Source organism: Rhinopithecus roxellana, chromosome 12 (genome assembly GCF_007565055.1).
Source record: "Rhinopithecus roxellana isolate Shanxi Qingling chromosome 12, ASM756505v1, whole genome shotgun sequence".
Classification (NCBI taxonomy): domain Eukaryota; kingdom Metazoa; phylum Chordata; class Mammalia; order Primates; family Cercopithecidae; genus Rhinopithecus; species Rhinopithecus roxellana.
Window position 1 is genome coordinate 119,418,693 of NC_044560.1, and position 19,000 is coordinate 119,437,692.

At 51.1% G+C, this 19,000-nt stretch overlaps 1 protein-coding gene across 1 annotated transcript; it reads left to right on the forward strand.

Moving 5' to 3' along the window:
- Nucleotides 1-4,202: 4,202 nt before the first annotated feature.
- On the forward strand, nt 4,203-16,786 carry GALP (galanin like peptide). Its single transcript, XM_010387049.2, has 6 exons — nt 4,203-4,257; nt 5,183-5,305; nt 10,272-10,320; nt 11,084-11,164; nt 13,356-13,433; nt 16,213-16,786. The coding sequence occupies exons 2-6, from the start codon at nt 5,222-5,224 to the stop codon at nt 16,266-16,268; spliced, it is 348 nt and encodes a 115-aa protein (XP_010385351.1). The 5' UTR covers nt 4,203-4,257; nt 5,183-5,221; the 3' UTR covers nt 16,269-16,786.
- Nucleotides 16,787-19,000: the final 2,214 nt, after the last annotated feature.

The following is a 19,000-nucleotide window of genomic DNA, read 5'->3' on the forward strand; positions in this document are numbered from 1 at the left end:
CGCGGTGGCTCAAGCCTGTAATCCCAGCACTTTGGGAGGCCAAGACGGGCGGATCACGAGGTCAGGAGATCGAGACCATCCTGGCTAACACAGTGAAACCCCGTCTCTACTAAAAAATACAAAAACTAGCCAGGCGAGGTGACGGGCACCTGTAGTCCCAGCTGCTCGGGAGGCTGAGGCAGGAGAATGGGGTGAACCCGGGAGGCGGAGCTTGCAGTGAGCTGAGATCCGGCCACTGCGCTCCAGCCTGGGCGACAGAGGGAGACTCCGTCTCAAAAAAAAAAAAGAAAGAAAGAAAAAAAGAAAGGTGGCGGGCGCGGGGGCTCATACCTGTAATCCCAGCACTTTGGGAGGCCCAGGCAGGCAAATCAGGTAAGGTCAGGAGTTCAAGACTGGTCTGAACAACATGGTGAAACCCCATCTCTACTAAAAATACAAAATTAGCCAGGCTTGATGGCACACGCCTGTAGTCCTAGCAACTAGGGAGGCTGAGGCAGAAGTACTGCTTGAACCCGGGAGGCGGAGGCTGCAGTGACATGAGACTGTGCCACTGTACTCCAGCCTGGGCGACAGAGCAAGACTCTGTCTCCAAAAAAAAAAAAAGAAAAGAAAAGAAAAGAAAGAAATAAGAAATGAGAAGAAAGTGACATTGTGATATTTTTGCACCACATTTGAGTTGTGTGTGTGTGTGTGTGAGAGAGAGAGAGAGAGACAGAGAGAGAGAGAGCAAGCTTTGGACCTCTCTCATTTACTTTTCACAAACTAGCTAGTGGGCAGTGAGGCAAGGACTTCCCACTGTTTCTCTGACCCTCCACTGGGCTCCAGGTAACCCAGCTCCAAGCTCTCAGCCTCGGCCCTGTCTCCCATGCAGTGGGCGTCACTCCCTCCTCCTCCTCCTTTCTCCTTCCCAGCAAAGCCATTCACACCTTCTTGTCAGTTTGTCTTCTTTAAAAGCTTCCCCCTCCCTCCCCTCCCCTGCCCACTCCTCCTCCTACTCCTTGTCGTCATCCTCTGGATGAGAAGTAAGGGACTTGGAGAAACAGCAGAGGGGGGCTCGGGAACCTGCCAGAGTGTCTGTAATCCCCCACCTCACCTTCTCACTCCATCCCTCTTCTGGGGTCTCCCTTTCTCCTCGGGCTGAGAAAGGATGGGGTAAGGGCTGATGGGGACATGTAAAGACAGGACAAAGATACAGGTGCCAGCCGCAGACCGACGGAAGGAATGCCGGAAGGGCCTTGGAGGCAATGTGGCCTCCACGGTGGAGAGGAGGAGACAGAACCCAGCCAGGACCACGGCATCCCCTCCGTCCCTTAGAGAGAGGAGGAGACAGAACCCAGCCAGGACCACGGCATCCCCTCCGTCCCTTAGAGAGAGGAGGAGACAGAACCCAGCCAGGACTGGGGTGTCCCCTCCGTCCCTTAGAGAGAGGAGGAGACAGAACCCAGCCAGGACCACGGCAGCCCCTCCGTCCCTTAGAGAGAGGAGGAGACAGAACCCAGCCAGGACCAGGGCATCCCCTCCGTCCCTTAGAGAGAGGAGGAGACAGAACCCAGCCAGGACCACGGCATCCCCTCCGTCCCTTAGAGAGAGGAGGAGACAGAACCCAGCCAGGACCACGGCATCCCCTCCGTCCCTTAGAGAGAGGAGGAGACAGAACCCAGCCAGGACTGGGGTGTCCCCTCCGTCCCTTAGAGAGAGGAGGAGACAGAACCCAGCCAGGACCACGGCATCCCCTCCGTCCCTTAGAGAGAGGAGGAGACAGAACCCAGCCAGGACCAGGGCGTCCCCCCGTCCCTTAGAGAGAGGAGGAGACAGAACCCAGCCAGGACTGGGGTGTCCCCTCCATCCCTTAGAGAGAGGAGGAGACAGAACCCAGCCAGGACCAGGGCGTCCCCTCCGTCCCTTAGAGAGAGGAGGAGACAGAACCCAGCTAGGACTGGGGTGTCCCCTCCGTCCCTTAGAGAGAGGAGGAGACAGAACCCAGCCAGGACCACGGCAGCCCCTCCGTCCCTTAGAGAGAGGAGGAGACAGAACCCAGCCAGGACCAGGGCATCCCCTCCGTCCCTTAGAGAGAGGAGGAGACAGAACCCAGCCAGGACCATGGCAGCCCCTCCGTCCCTTAGAGAGAGGAGGAGACAGAACCCAGCCAGGACCAGGGCATCCCCTCCGTCCCTTAGAGAGAGGAGGAGACAGAACCCAGCCAGGACTGGGGTGTCCCCTCCATCCCTTAGAGAGAGGAGGAGACAGAACCCAGCCAGGACCAGGGCATCCCCTCCGTCCCTTAGAGAGAGGAGGAGACAGAACCCAGCCAGGACCACGGCAGCCCCTCCGTCCCTTAGAGAGAGGAGGAGACAGAACCCAGCCAGGACCATGGCAGCCCCTCCGTCCCTTAGAGAGAGGAGGAGACAGAACCCAGCCAGGACCAGGGCGTCCCCTCTGTCCCTTAGAGAGAGGAGGAGACAGAACCCAGCCAGGACCACGGCAGCCCCTCCGTCCCTTAGAGAGAGGAGGAGACAGAACCCAGCCAGGACCAGGGCATCCCCTCTGTCCCTTAGAGAGAGGAGGAGACAGAACCCAGCCAGGACCACGGCATCCCCTCCGTCCCTTAGAGAGAGGAGGAGACAGAACCCAGCCAGGACTGGGGTGTCCCCTCCGTCCCTTAGAGAGAGGAGGAGACAGAACCCAGCCAGGACCAGGGCGTCCCCTCTGTCCCTTAGAGAGAGGAGGAGACAGAACCCAGCCAGGACCGCGGCATCCCCTCCGTCCCTTAGAGAGAGGAGGAGACAGAACCCAGCCGGGACCAGGGCGTCCCCTCCATCCCTTAGAGAGAGGAGGAGACAGAACCCAGCCAGGACTGGGGCATCCCCTCCGTCCCTTAGACAGCAAAGGGCAATGCCAGGAGTAAAACCTCCTCCAAGGTTCTTTCCTCTGGAAAGCAGCTGATGTCAGGGCAAAGAGAGAGAGAGCGCGCGCTGCAGAGACAGATGCATCAACACACGTGACAGAGGAGAGAGATGCAGCAATGACACACTCTTTATTCGTTCACCCAGCAAGCATTGAGTGAGCTCCGGGCACTGTTTTAGGGGCTGCTGTGGGGTTTATTATCTTTGGTGCTATTGACTTTTGGGACTTGGTCTCTCTCATCAAGGGCAGCCATTCCTGAGCGCTGTGGGATGCTGAGCTGCGTCCCTGGCCTCCGCCCACGAGATACCAGGAGTCCCTCCCAAGTCCCAAGTAAAGATGTCTCCAGCCGGGCGCGGTGGCTCACAACTGTAACCCAGCACTTTGAGAGGCTGAAGCGGGTGGATCACGAGACCAGGAGTTCAAGGCCAGCATGACCAACACAGTGGTCTCTACTAAAAATACAAAAAATTAGCCGGGCGTGGTGGCGGGCGCCTATAATCCCAGCTACTCAGGAGGCTGAGGCAGGAGAATGGCGTGAACCCAGGAGGCGGAGCTTGCAGTGAGCCGAGATTGTGCCACTGCACTCCAGCCTGGGCGACAGAGTGAGACTCTGTCTCAAAAAAAAAAAAAAAAAAAGAGCAAACAAAAATGTCTCCAGACTTGATCAAATGTCCTGGGGTGAGGCTGGGGCAGCATCGGGGCAGAGTCACTCCTGGTTGAGAGCTTCTGGGCTAGGGACACAGCCATTAACAAGACACAGTTGACACCCCTCATGGGGTCTCCTCTAGCCAGGGGCAGTAGGTGGGGGGCGGGGAGATAGACAATTCACAAGTAAACAAATTAACAGGGTCTACCGTGCAAGACAGAAGTGCAACTCGGCGAGGGAGCTGCAGAGGCTTGGAGGGATTGATGGGGGCAGAGGGGACAGGGCTACCCAGACGCCAGTGGCAGGTGGGGACAACCAAGGAGGACACACACCAGGGGCAGAGAGGGAGGGAGGGAGCCCTCGAACAGCTGCAAAGTCTGGAACACGACAGCTGGAGGAAGATAAAGGGGCACAGAAGCAGGGGGAAGAGCAGGGTCTACCAGGGGAAACCAAGGCACAGCGGCATTTCCCGCGATGAGGTGTCTGTTTTGACCTCAGACCAGCTTTTGAAAGTCCCTAGAGTGGATGACTGTTCCCCGACCTCCATCCACTTCACTCCCTCTCCCTCCCTTCTTCCAATCCCCTCCCTTTCCCCCCTCCCTTCTATTGTCTCCTCAGAAGGCATAAAAGCTCAGGGGGCGTGAAAGAGTCCAGGCGCTGGAGCCCAGAGCCAGAGAGAGCTGCAGAGAGCTGCCAGCTGCACCGAGGTGAGAGTCTAGGCCAGAAGCGCCACGGGCTGGAGGGAGTGAGGGGCTCCTGGGAGAGTGATGGGGGGCGCGAACGGATGGCAATAGCAGAAGAAACCCAGGCATTGGTGGCAGGGAAAAAGTGAGGGGCAGGTAAGAGGATGGAAATTTTCGAAGATGGAGTGGTGGAGGCAGTGGGGCAGAAGGCATGGGTACTGGGGGACCAGGTGGGTTCAATATGATGATGGGGCAAGTAGAGGGTTAATTCCCCTGGAATTCTCTCTCTCTCTTTTTTTTTTTTTTTTTTTTTAGACAGAGTGTCACTCTGTTGATTACAGGCGGTGGCCCATGCCTATAATCCCAGCAGTTTGGGAGGCCGAGGCAGGCGGATCACTTGAGATCAGGAGTTCGAAACCAGCCTGGCCAATATGGTGAAACCCCGTCTCTACTAATAATACAAATATTAGCTGGGCATGGTGGCGGGTGCCTGTAATCCCAGCTCCTCGGGAGGCTGAGGCAGGAGAATCGCTCGAACCCAGGAGGCAGAGGTTGCAGTGAGCCGAGATTGTGCCATTACACTCCAGCCTGGGCAACAAGAGAGAAACTCCATTAAACAAACAAACAAACAAAAACAAAAACAAAACAAACAAACAAAAAACAATAAGGTGGGAGAGATGGCGGGTGAAGGGCTCTACCAGAAAGAAAATCACTGAAGAGCACAGGGCAATTTCTGGAGGTGATGAATAGGTTTTAGTTCCTTGGTTGTGGCAATGGTATCATGGTTGCTTGCACACGCCCAGACTCCTCGAGATGTGTGCATTAAATATGCACCACTTTTGTATCTCAGTGATGCCTCCATAAAACTAAAAAATAAATTCCTCTGTCCTTGTCGGAAATGCACCTGGCCCCCTGCTTCAGAAAATAACTGGCTGCTCTCTCCTTGCAGCGTGTTCCGCAGCTGTAGGCACCTGTCGTCCTGTCTTCGATGGCTCCCTCTGTCCCCCTGGTCCTCCTCCTCGTCCTCTTGCTGAGCCTGGCAGAGACTCCAGCATCCGCGCCTGCCCACCAGGTAACGCCTCCCTAAGTTCCTCGGAAACAACAGCGTCCCCAAATCCCTTGCCCTCTGGGAAGAGTTTTTAAAAATGCTCCTGGCTTGCGTCAGGGGTTCCTGGGGAAGAAGCTCAGGTCCTGAAAATATGAGGAGAAAGTCAGACACCGACCTCATCTTGGCTGTGGGGATAGAGCAGAGTATGGGTGAAAAATATAGAGTCAGGGCTCAGGGAGCCCAAAGCTAAAACCTCCTCATGATGAGCATTGCTCAGAGATGCAAATATACGCCTTCAGAGGTGGGTGCCTTTCACGCCTGTTTTTCAGCCTGTGTGAAAATTAGCTGGAAGGAGGCTTAAAGTAATACCTAGACCCACCCCCAGGGTTTTGGTTGGGTGAGTCTAGGGTAGGAGCTGGTCCTGGGACCACACCTTGTTGTCGTTGTTGGTTTTTTGTTTGTTTGCTTGTTTGAGATAGAGTCTCAGCCTTGCCTCTGTCGCCCAGGCTGGAGTGCAGTGGCGCGATCTCGGCTCACTGCAACCTCCACCTCCGAGGTTCAAACTATTCTCTTGCCTTGGCCTCTCGAGTAGCTGGGACTACGGGTGCCTGCCACCACGCCTGGCTAATTTTTGTACTTTTAGAAGAGATGGGCCAGGCGCAGTGGCTCATGCCTGTATTCTCAGCACTTTGGGAGGCCGAGGCGGGCGGATCACGAGGTCAGGAGATCGAGACCCTTCTGGCCAACACGGTGAAACCCCGTCTCTACTAAAAATACAAAAATTAGCCGGGTGTGATGACGGGCGCCTGTAGTCCCAGCTACTCGGGAGGCTGAAGCAGGAGAATCGCTTGAACCTGGCAGGCAGAGGTTGCAGTGAGCTGAGATTGTGCCACTGCACACCAGCCTATGTGACCCAGCGAGACTCTGTTTCAAAAAAAAGAAGAAGAAGAAGAGATGGAGTTTCACTATGTTGGCTAGGCTGATCTTGAACTCCTGACCTCCTGGCTTCAAGTGATCCACCCGCCTTGGCCTCCCAAAGCACTGGGATTACAGGTGTCAGCCATGGCACGCAGTCTGGGACAACACTTTGAAAACCTCTGATCGCACACCTCCACAGCATGGGCTGTAGAGCCTGGGTTGAGTTTGAAATTTGGGATCTGCGGCTTTCTAGCTGTGTGACTTCAGGCGCATTGCCTGACCTCTCTGGCCTCTAAGTGGATCTTCTTTGTCCAACTCCAGCACTGTGAGAGTTAACAGCTAACTCAGATGGCAGGCAGCGCTCATTATTTAGCCAAGAGGATTAAATAATTAAGAGATGTTGGTCCAGGGATACACAGTTTCAGTTAGACAGGGGGGAATAAGGGAGATCTCTGGTACAGCCTGGTGGCTGTTGTTAATAACAACGTTATTAACTTGAACATTGCTAAGAGAGTAGATGGATGTTAAGTGTTCTCACCACAAGAAAGCTAAGCACATGACAATGCAGAGGGTAATTAACTTGATGGAGTCACTGGGCAATGTAGCCATATTTCCACACATGTTGTGCACCATGCTTGTATTTAAAATGCAGTTTTTCTCTGTCAATTAAAAAAAAAAAAAAAGAGGCCAGTCCCAGTGGCTCACTCCTGTAATCCCAGTACTTTGAGAGACCAAGATTAGAGAATTGCTTGAGTTCAGGAGTTGGAGACCAGCCTGGGCAACATAGTGAGAACCTTCATCTCTTGAAAAAAAAAAAAAAACTAGTTAGCTGGGTATGGTCTTGCGTGGCTGTAATCCCAGCCACGTGGGAGGCTGAGGCATGAGAATTCCTTGAACCCAGGAGGCTGAGGTTGCAGTGAGCTGAGATGGTGTCACAGCACTCCAGCCCAGGCGAAGGAGCAAGACCCGCCTCAAACAGAAACAACAACAAAAAACCAAAAAAGACAAAAAAGAAAAAAAAAAGAAAAGGAAGAAAAGAAAAGAAATGCCAACAGCAACAGCAAAAAAGAGGGCTAAGGCTTGACATTCAGCTGCCCTGAGTTGAGAGAGCAGCTCTCCTCCAGGTGCTGGCTTGGTCCTTGAGCCACCTATTTGTTTCTTTGAGCCTCCTTTCTTCTATATAACTAAGGGATAAGCGTTTCTTTGAGCCTCCTTTCTTCTATATAACTAAGGGATAAGCGTTTCTTTGAGCCTCCTTTTTTTCTGTATAACTAAGGGATAACGGAATCCATCCTATAGGGATGTTCGAGGAGTTTGGACAAGAGCTAATGGGTGTGGAGGGTTTTCTCGGCGCTTGGGCTTGTGTGAAACGCTTGATGTGAATTAGCTGATTCTGCCGCACAATCCTTTGCAGTTGGTTCTGTTTTGCTACTTCCAAGCTTACAGAGTGGAACACTGTGGCTTAAACATTCAGCGCACATCCTCCTTAAGAGTCCGGAGTTGGCCGGGCGCGGTGGCTCAAGCCTGTCATCCCAGCACTTTGGGAGGCCGAGGCAGGCAGATCACCTGAGGTCAGGAGTTTGAGACCAGCTTGGCCAACATGGCGAAACCCTGTCTCTATTCAAAATACAAAAATTAGCTGGGCCTGGTGTCAGGTGCCTGTAAGCCCAGCTGCTTGGGAGGCTGAGGCGGGAGAATTGCTCGAACCCAGGAGGCAGAGGTTGCAGTGAGCCAAGATCACACCACCGCACTCCAGTCTGGGTGACAGAGTGAGACGCGAGATTCCATCTCGAAAAAAAAAAAAAAGAGTCTGAAGTCTGCCTGGGTTTGAGTCCCAGCTGTGCTTCTTAATGTGTCGCAATTTGGTGCAATTTGCCGAATCTTTCCGGGCCTCAGGAGGCTCTTTCTTTTTTTCTTTTTCTTTCCCTTTTTTTTCTTTCTTTTTTTTTTTTTTGAGATGGAGTCTCGCTCTGTCGCCCAGGCTGGAGTGCAGTGGTGTGATCTCAGCTCACTGCAAGCTCCGCCTCCCGGGTTCACGCCATTCTCCTGCCTCAGCCTCCCGAGTAGCTGGGACTACAGGCGCCCACCACGTCACCCGGCTAGTTTTTTGTATTTTTTAGTAGAGATGGGGTTTCACCATGTTAGCCAGGATGGTCTCGATCTCCTGGCCTCGTGATCCGCCTGTCTCGGCCTCCCAAAGTGCTGGGATTACAGGCTTGAGCCACCGCACCCGGCCAAGAGCCTCTTTCTTTCTTTCTTTCTTTTTTTTTTTTTTGAGACGGAGTCTCGCTCTGTCGCCCAGGCTGGAGTGCAGTGGCCGGATCTCAGCTCACTGCAAGCTCCGCCTCCCGGGTTCATGCCATTCTCCTGCCTCAGCCTCCCGAGTAGCTGGGATTACAGGCGCCCGCCACCTCACCCGGCTAGTTTTTTGTATTTTTTAGTAGAGACGGGGTTTCACCGTATTAGCCAGGATGGTCTCGATCTCCTGACCTCGTGATCCGCCCGTCTCGGCCTCCCAAAGTGCTGGGATCACAGGCTTGAGCCACCACGCCCGGCCTAAAGAGCCTCTTTCTAATGAAGCTAATACAAGTTTACCTACTAGGGTTGTTGGGAGGATTTGTTAAATAAATACATCAAGAGCTTGAAACTAGAGCTGGCTTCGCGGGCGCGCAACCTGTGCTGTTCCCTGGGGCCCGAGCTTGGTTGAATGTTCTGTTGTCACCAGCTTGGAATTCTGAATCCTTTTTGAACAATGGGTCCCATGTTTTCTCTTTGCACTGGGCCCCACAAATTCGGCAGCCAGTCCTGCTTAGAACAGATGCTGGCGTAGGGTAAGCCCACAACGTCAGGCATTATCGCCCTCAAAGGGACTTGATGGCCTGTGACCATGTCCTCCACAGGTAAAGAATTTACCGTGGTGCTTCTTTAAAGCTTTATTATACTATAATTAATATGCAAAAAATGCACACATTTGATGTATACATCTTGATGAGTTTGGAGCTCTGTGTACACCGGTGACACCATCAGCACAGCCAGGGTACTGAACATATCCATCACCACCTCCGGAAATGCCCATGTGTTCTTGTGGGTGTGTCGCTGTGTGTTTTAGTAAGAACCCTTGTCATGAGATCCATCCTCATATTTTTATTTACTTATGTATTGAGACAGGGTCTTGCTCTGTCACCCAGGCTGGAGTGCAGGGGTGAGATCATAGCTCACTGTAGCCTCAAACTCCTGGGCTCAAGTGATCCTCCCACCTACAGGTGCGTGCCACCGTGCCTGGCTAATTTTTGTATTTTTTGTTTTGTTTTGTTTTGTTTTTTGAGACGGAGTCTCACTCTGTTGCCCAGGCTGGAGTACAGGGGTGAAATCCCTGCTCACTGCAACCTCCGTCTCCTAGATTCAAACAGTTCTCCTGCCTTAGCCTCCCAAGTATCTGGATTACGCCCAGCTAATTTTTTTAGTTTTAGTAGAGACGGGGTTTGCTAAGCTGGTCTCGAACTCCTGACCTCAGGTGATCCGCCCACCTCAGCCTCCTAAAGTGCTGCGATTACAGGAGAGAGTCACCACGTCCGGCCTAATTTTTGTATTTTTTGTAGAGGAGAGAGTTTCTCCATGTTGCCCAGACTGGCCTCGAACTCCTGTTCTCAAGCCATCCTTCTGCTTTGGCCTCCCCAAATGCTGGGATTACAGGCCCAGGCTTAACATATCTTTAAAGTGCACAACACCGTATTGCTGGCTGTAGGCACATCATGCCGTAGATATCTAGGACTTCTTCATCTTGCATAACTGAAATTATACTTGTTGAGGAACAATTCCCCTTTTCTCGTTTTCCCCAGCCCCTGGTAAACACCTTTCTCCTCTCACAGCAGAACTTTTTAAGCTTTCTTTCCAGGCAAAGTGGTTTTGTCTTAGGAAGTCCTCAATTTCCTCATCGGTGGAATGGGGATTAAAATGAACCTGCTCCACAGCCTAGTGGGAAAGTGGTAGGATGAACCACGTCACCCAGACCTGTGGGATGCCTGCCCTCCTTTCTGTCTGCTTGAGTGTTGATTTCTGCATCTCTCTCCAGGGACGAGGAGGCTGGACCCTCAATAGTGCTGGCTACCTTCTGGGTCCCGGTGAGTGAGGCTGCACTCAGCTCTCCATCCCTGGCCTGAGTCTGCCTGAGTCTGCCTGGTTGCTGCCGGCAGTGAGTTTGTGACTGGTGAAGACCCTGACCCACATTCACGGAGGCCCATGGATTTATTTGCAGATCTGTCTGGAGGGTTAGTCTAAGCAGAGTGATGGGTGTGTGGACTCTGGAGCCAAAGCCTTAGACCCAAATCCCAGCTCTGCCCCTTGCTTGGTTTGCAACCTTGATCTCTCTCTCACTGTCTCTCTCTCTCTCTCTCTCTCTCTCTTTTTTTTGACAGAGTCTCGCTCTGTTGCTCAGGCTGGAGTGCAATGGTGCAATCTTGACTGACTGCAACTTCTGCCTCCTGCATAGTTCAAGCGATTGAACTCAGCCTCCTGAGTAGCTGGGATGACAGGTGCCCACCACCGTGCCCAGCTAATTTTTGCAGTTTTAGTAGAGACAGGGTTTCACCATGTTGGCCAGTCTGGTCTCAAACTCCTGACCTCAGGTGATCCACTTGCTTTCGGCCTCCCAAAGTGCTGGGATTACAGGCGTGAGCCACCGTGCCTGGCAACAACAGTGTAATTTTGAGCAAGGGACTCCACAATTTCCCCACTGGTAGGTAGGGACGGTCAACACGCACCCAGTCCGACAGGCTTGGTGGAGGGACTGTGTTGAGTGAGCCGTGCTATTGAATTGCTGGATTATGTGTTATTTCAGTTCTGCTTAACCGACCACCTGGTCTTGCTCTCTCCATCCCCACCCAGTCCTCCACCTTCCCCAAATGAGTGACCAAGACCGGAAGAGGGAGACAGCCCTTGAGATCCTAGACCTGTGGAAGGCCATCGGTGAGCGAATGGGGAGTTAGGCGTCTTCTCCCGCGTCCTCCCCTGCCGGCTCTCTCCTGGCTTTGGAAGCTGGTAGACGTGAGCTCCAGCCCTCGCCCTGCTGCTTACTATTTGGGGAGCCCTGAGCAAGTGATGCATTTCCTTCAAGCTTCTGTGCCGTCACCTGGAGCCCCAGATTGGTTTAATGTTCTTTTGTTACCAAGTTAAGATTCTGAATCCTGTTTGAACCATGGGCCCCTTGTTTTCCCTTTGCATTGGACTGCACAAAATTCCTCCACTTGGAAATGACATAAATGGAATCATCTCATGATTTAGTTGTATGACTCAGCAAGAAAATGCACATGACTTCCTAGAAGTGTCTGGCATATGGTGGAAATAAAATGGGTCAGCCGGGCGTGGTGGCTCATGCCTATCATCCCAGCACTTTGGGAGGCCGAGGCAGGTGAATCACCTGAGGTCGGAAGTTCAAGACCAGCCTGGCCCACATGGTGAAACCCCGTCTCTACTAAAAATACGAGTATCAGCTGGGTGTGATGGCAGGTGCCTGTAATCCCAGCTACTCTGGAGGCTGAGGCAGGAGAATTACTTGAACCGGGAGGTAGAGGTTGTAGTGAGCAGAGATGAGCTAAGATGGTGCCAGTGCACTCCAGCCTGGGCAACAGAGACTCCATCTCAAAAAGGAAAAAAAAAAAAAGAAAAGAAATGAAATGGGTCACGGCTGTTATAGTCAATATTTATCCTTGCAAGCTTCCCGTCCACCATATCTTTGCTTATCCCTAGTCCCCTTATCTTGTCTTCTTGCGTGACCAAATAATCTTTCTGAGGTTCCCCTCTCCTTCCCATTCTACATCTCGAAGGACAGAACATGGAGGTGCATAGGGGTCTGGACAGTTGAACGTTCACAGTGTGAATTCGACATGTGACCTCAGCGAAGCCTTCTCATCCTTGTCTCCTGCCAAACGTGGGAAACTAAGAGAATTTAGGGCATGACTTCTCAACTCTGGCACAGCTGACAGTGGGGGCTGGATAATTCTTTGGTGTGGGGGTCAGTCCTGTGCATCATAGGATGTTTAGCAGCGCCCGTGGGTTCTGCTCTTGACACACTAGTCACATTCCCTATTCCCAATTGTTTTTTTTTTTTCTTTGAGATGGAGTCTCTCTCTGTCGCCCAGCCTGGAGTGCAATGGTGCAGTTTTGGCTCACTGCAACCTCCACCTCCTGGGTTCAAGTGATTCTCCTGCCTCAGCCTCCCGAGTAGCTGGGATTACAGGCACCCACCACCATGCCTGGCTAATTTTTGTATTTTCAGTAGAGATGGGGGTTTCACCATGTTGGCCAGGCTGGTCTCGAACTCCTGAGCTCAAGTGATCTACCCACCTCAGCCTCCCAAAGTACTGGGATTACAGGTGTGAACCACTGTGACTGGCTCCTGTTCCCAATTGTGACTATCAAAAATGTCTCCAGACACAGCCAAATCACTACAGGGCAAAACCACTCCTGGTTGAGAACCACGAAGTGCCATAAATGTCCAGAAAAATAAGGGAAGTGAAACCATGTTGCATACTATAAAGCACTAAAGCTGAATGTCATAAAGGCATCATTATTTTATTTTATTTTATTTTTTTGAGACGGAGTCTCACTCTGTCACCCAGGCTGGAATACAGTGGTGCGACCTCAGCTCACGGCAACCTCCACCTCCCAGGTGCAAGTCATTCTCCTGCTTCAGCCTCCCAAGTAGCTGGGATTACAGGCGCCCGCCACCGTGCCTGGCTCATTTTTGTATTTTTAGTAGAGATGGGGTTTACCACGTTGGCCAGGCTGGCCTCGAACTCCTGACCTCAGGAGATCTGACCCCTTCAGCCTCCCAAAGTGCTGGGATTCCAGGCATGAGCCACTGCGCCTGGCCTTATTTATTTTTTAAACTTTTATTTTAGGTTTGGGGGTGCATGTGCAGGTTTGTTATACAGGAAAACTTGTGTCACAGGGTTTGTTGTACAGATTATTTCATCACCCAGGTACTAAGCTGAGTCCCCAATTGTTATTCTTCCTGCTCCTTTCCCTCCTCCCCCCGCTTCATCCTCGGGAAGGACCCAGTGTCTGTCGTTCCCGTCTTTGTGTCCGTGTGTTCTCGTCCTTCAGCTCCCACTTGTAACTACGAACGTCTGTGTGAATGTTGTATTTTTGTTTCTAGATGGGCTCCCCTATTCCCACCCTCCACAGCCCTCCAAGAGGAACGTGATGGAGACGTTTGCCAAACCGGAGATTGGAGGTAAAGCCGGGAAACACGGAAGAGAGACACCAACAGGAGAGGGGGAACAAGGAAGTGGCAGGCAGAGCTTTCAGGGTAAAGGCAGAAAGGGAGGAAACTGGAACAAACCAGGGACCTCCTCACCTGTAACCACAGCCCCTACCCGACCAGGCAGAGCTTTGAGGGTAAAGGAAGAAAGGGACGAAACTGGAACAAACCAGGGACCTCCTCACCTGTAACCGCAGCCCCTACCTGACCACTCAGCCTCGACGGTGAATTCGCATCCTGGCCTCGACCGCTCCTTTCACCTCTATTCCTTCACCGCCCATCCCACGTCACGCTCCAACTCTCATTTCCCAGCCTGCATCTAGCACTTTTGCAATTAGGACCCCACACCCAACCTTGATGTCCCCCAGTATCACCCCCTTAAGCTTAGCCTCAGCTACAACATTGACGTCAAACCCCTCACTTTGACCTTTTGGTTCAATTTTATTTATTTATTTATTTATTTATTTATTTAAGACGGAGTTTTGCTCTTGTCACCCAGGTTGGAGTGCAATGGTCTGATCTCAGTGGACTGCAACCTCCACCTCAGGTAATCCGCCTGCCTCGACCTCCCAAAGTGCTGGGATTACAGGCATGAACCACCGTACCTGGCCTCATGGTTCAATTTTAACATCAGCCTCTCTCCTAAATAAGATCTTTGTTTCCAGCATTCATTCATTTTTTTTTTTTTTTTTTTTTTTTTTGAGACGGAGTCTTGCTCTGTAGCCCAGGCTGGAGTGCAGTGGCCGGATCTTGGCTCACTGCAAGCTCCGCCTCCCAGGTTAACGCCATTCTCCTGCCTCAGCCCCCCGAGTAGCTGGGACTACAGGCGCCGCCACCTCGCCCGGCTAGTTTTTTTGTATTTTTTTTTTAATAGAGACGGAGTTTCACCAGGTTAGCCAGGATGGTCTCGATCTCCTGACCTCGTGATCCGCCTGTCTCGGCCTCCCAAAGTGCTGGGATTACAGGCTTGAGCCACCGCGCCCGGCCCATTTTTTTTTTTTTAAGGAGTCTCTCTCTCTGTTTCCCAGGCTGGTGTGAAGTGGTGTGATCTTGGCTCACTGCAACCTCCACCTCCCGGGTTCAAGCGATTCTCCTGTCTCAGCCTTCGGAGTAGCTGGGATTATAGGCGCCTGCCACCACACCCGGCTAATTTTTGTATTTTTAGTAGAGACGGGGTTTTGCCATGTTAGCCAGGCTGGTCTTGAACTCCTGATCTCGGGTGATCTGCCTGCCTTGGCCTCCCAAAGTGCTGGGATTACAGGCGTGAGCCACCGCGCCAGGGACCTTTGTATTGTTCACTGCCCAGTACAATGCATGACGCATAGTAGATACTTGGTAAATATTTGTTAAATGAATGAATTAAACTATCCAAACACAGCCTTCAGCTGCCACCTTCACACCCGATCATGAGCTCAGCAGATGCACAAACCCCAGCTTTTCCTGCCTTCCTTTAGTTGGATGTTCACCCCAACCTCATCTCCTTCTTCAGTCCTAACCTAATTCTTGGAGACGCTATGTCCTTATTTCAGTGGCACTAATTCATTTCAAAAGCATGTGTTGGACCATGCTGGGTATGATACACTCCCTGAATTCACTAATTTCCATCTTCACCTCGATTATATTCTGTCTCTTGAAAACTCCTACCACCACCATGTACCTTCTTAAAATGGGGGCAGAAAGGGAAAATGTGTGGGCAGATGAAAGTAGAGAGAAGGGGCCAGGCACAGTGGCTCACGCCTATAATCCCAGCACTTTGGGAGGCCGTGGTGGGCGGATTACCTAAGGTCAGGAGTTCAAGACCAGCCTGGCCAACATGGTGAAACCCCATCTCTACTAAAAATACAAAAATTAGCCAGGCATGGTGGCTCACACCTGTAATCCCAGCACTTTGGGAAACCAAGGTGGGCAGATCACCTGAGGTCAGGAGTTTGAGACCAGCCTGGCCAACATGGTGAAACCCCATCTCTACTAAAAATACAAAAATTAGCTGGGTGCAGTGGCTCACACCTGTAATCCCAGCACTTTGGGAGGCCGAGGTGGGCAGATCACAAGGTCAGGAGTTTGAGACCATCCTGGCCAGCGTGGTGAAATCCCATCTCCAATAAAAATACAAAACTATGGCCGGGCGCGGTGGCTCAAGCCTGTAATCCCAGCACTTTGGGAGGCCGAGACGGGCGGATCACGAGGTCAGGAGATCAAGACCATCCTGGCTAACACGGTGAAACCCCGTCTCTACTAAAAAATGCAAAAAAACTAGCCGGGCGAGGTGGCGGACGCCTGTAGTCCCAGCTACTCGGGAGGCTGAGGCAGGAGAATGGCGGGAACCCGGGAGGCGGAGCTTGCAGTGAGCTGAGTTCCGGCCACTGCACTCCAGCCTGGGCGACAGAGCAAGACTCCGCCTCAAAAAAAAAAAAAAAAAAAAAAAAAAAACTAACCGGGCGTGGTGGCATGCACCTGTAATCGCAGCTACTGGGGAGGCTGAGACAGGAGAATTGCTTGAACCTGGGAGGCAGAGGTTGCAGTGAGCCAAGATCGCACCACTGCACTCCAGCCTGGGAGACAGAGCGAGACTCCATCTCAAGAAAAAAAAAAAATAAAGGAAAAGGAAAAAGAGAGGGAAAAGAAAAGGTTATTGGATCTTAGATGAACTAAAGAGATCTTCCTCCCCAGTTTCATTCTCAACCTCAAGAACCTGGTTTGGGGAGTGACAGTGAGAAAAACCATTCAAAGTTGGCCTCTTTCTCTCCCACAGATCTGGACGTGTTCAGCAAGAAAATTCCCAAGGAGGAAGATGTCGTGAAGTCATAGATGTCCCGAAGTCATAGATGTCCCCGAATCCCTATTCATATCCTTCTTCTCCAGCTCCTTCTGTTCCCTATGAAACCCTTTCTAGGTACCCTGTATTGAGACTAAGATCCTGAAGTTAAATACCCAGCTCTCATGAAGACATTGTAAAGTATTTGAATTATTCTGTAAAACGTCTGGAGTGTCTTAGGTTTTATTGATTCATTGTTGGAGTCAGTATAACGTGTTGTTAATGAAACCAATAGTTATTCGAGGACTAGTTGGAAGGTTCTGGGGTAATCAGGGAATATTCCTGAAACACATTTAAAGTAATTGTGTTCGTTTGGAATCGTCCCAATTATCGCACGAGCTATTGAATAATACAAATAACCCTCTCAAATCTGAGTCTGTGTCTTGATTCGAAAAGATTCTTCAGAGTGCATACTTGCTCTTCCGTATTCTTTCAACCGACCTGAGTCTCCTTCAACATGAGGAGAGGCAGTTTGGAGCAGAATGGAGAGAATAGAATGTTTCTTGTCAAATAGTCAATTTTTTCCCTTTTAATTAGTCTGGGAATTTTTTTTTTTTTTTTTTTTTTTTTTTTTTTTTTTTTTTTGAGACGGAGTCTCGCTCTGTCACCCAGGCTGGAGTGCTGTGGCCGGATCTCAGCTCACTGCAAGCTCCGCCTCCCGGGTTCACGCCATTCTCCTGTCTCAGCCTCCTGGGTAGCTGGGACTACAGGCGCCGCCACGTCGCCCGGCTAGTTTTTTGTAGTTTTTAGTAGAGACGGGGTTTCACCGTGTTAGCCAGGATGGTCTCGATCTCCTGACCTCGTGATCCGCCCGTCTCGGCCTCCCAAGGGAATTTTTTTAAGGGTAGCAGAATCCAGGATGATAGGCTCAGGTGTGGGACTGGGAAATCCAGGATGACAGAGTCAGGTGAGGGACTGGGAAAATATAACCTATGGGACGCAGTCCATTTTGGATTATTGTTTTGCTAAAAGTTTTACTTTCGTTTTGAGTTTGAGAATTCATAGGCCAAAGAAACCACAGTGTTACATTCAAATGCAGTTAAAGTTTTTTTTGTTTTGTTTTGTTTTTTGTTTTATTTTGAGACAGGAGTTTCACTGTTGTTGCCCAGGCTGGAGTGCAATGGTGCGATCTCAGCTCACTGCAACCTCCATCTCCCGGGTTCAAGCAATTCTCCTGCTTCAGCCTCCCGAGTAGCTGGGATTACAGGCGTGCACCACCATGCCCGGCTAATTTTGTATGTTTAGTATATATCGGGGTTTCTCCATGTTGGTCAGGCTGGTCTCAAACTCCAGACCTCAGGTGATCCGCCCACCTCAGCCTGCCAAAGTGCTGGGATTATAGGCGTGAGTCACCACGCCTGGCCAAAAGAAAAGTTTAATGATCAAAACTTTGCGGAAGAGTATAAGGGTTAACGTAGCAAACGCTAACGTGAGAAAAGGGAAAAGGGAAATGCATACATATGTATTAACCAAACCGGGGAGAATACCTACATCCAGATCCAGCAGTGCAGGGAAGACCTGGAAACAGCCATCTGGAGTCCCAGTTGGAACGGGTCCTGGGTAGTGCGTCCACTCCATGGGTGAGACTTCAGAGAGCAGTTGGGGGATCCCAGCTTATGTTCCTAAGCTGCTAGCTGAAATTATCAGCAATGTGCAAATAAGCAGCTCCAAAGGTTTAATCAATAATGCTGAATCTTTTACTTTGTGTGTCTCAGGATGTTCTGAAACCTAGAGAACTGGTCAGATTCCCGGGGTTTGGGAAGTTCCATTGCTCACTCCCTTTCTGATCTGAAGCTTCTCAGGACTGGTGGGTGTTTACTTTCCACAAGTCATGTATCCCACGTGGGATCATTTGTGGGTCACAGGCCTACCATTGTTTCTGAAGCCTGAACAAGACTAATACAATATTTTTTTTTTTTTTTTAGACGGAGTCTTGCTCTGTTGCCCAGGCTGGAGTGCAGTGGCCGGATCTCAGCTCACTGCAAACTCCGCCTCCCGAGTTCACGCCATTCTCCTGCCTCAGCCTCCCGAGGAGCTGGGACTACAGGCGCCCGCCACCTCGCCCGGCTAGTTTTTTGTATTATTTAGTTAGCCAGGATGGTCTCGATCTCCTGACCTTGTGATCGCCCGTCTCGGCCTCCCAAAGTGCTGGGATTACAGGCTTGAGCCACCGCGCCCGGCCGACTAATACAATTTTAAGTTCCTTTAGTTACCTGATGAGAGGGTCCTTAGTTCTAATTTCTGGCAATTTCTGGATATCTGACGTGTTTCCTGTTCATTTGTTCATTAGTTTTAGATCCTTTTTTTTTTCTTTTTTACATATTTTGAAGCTATATTTTAGCATCATAAGTTTCTAACTATTATAAATTCCTTGTGGAGGTCGGGCATGGTGGCTCATACCTGTAATGCCGGCACTTTGGGAGGCTGAGGTGGGTGGATCTCTGGTGGGGAGCTGTGTGTGTGGGTGGCGGGGGAAGGGGATCTACAGGAATACTCGGTACTTTCCACTGAGTTGTGCGTGAACCTAAAACTGCTCTCAAAAATAAAGTCTACTGAAAACAATACAATATACCCAAACACTGCGCTTCAGATAAGGAAGGAATCACATAGAACACAATGATACTTAAAAGAGAAAGTGTTGCCCAGGCGTGGCGGCTCACACCTGTAGTCCCAGCACTTTGGGAGGCTGAGGCGGGTAGATCACCTGAGGTCAGGAGTTCAAGAC

What these genes read in the sequence shown, in the direction of transcription:
- GALP (XM_010387049.2), top strand. Translation starts at nt 5,222, where the DNA reads ATGGCTCCCTCTGTCCCCCTGGTCCTCCTCCTCGTCCTCTTGCTGAGC. An exon ending in TGGCTACCTTCTGGGTCCCG is followed by an intron (nt 10,321 to 11,083) that starts GTGAGTGAGGCT and finishes ATCCCCACCCAG; the next exon opens with TCCTCCACCTTCCCCAAATG. An exon ending in TGCCAAACCGGAGATTGGAG is followed by an intron (nt 13,434 to 16,212) that starts GTAAAGCCGGGA and finishes TCTCTCCCACAG; the next exon opens with ATCTGGACGTGTTCAGCAAG.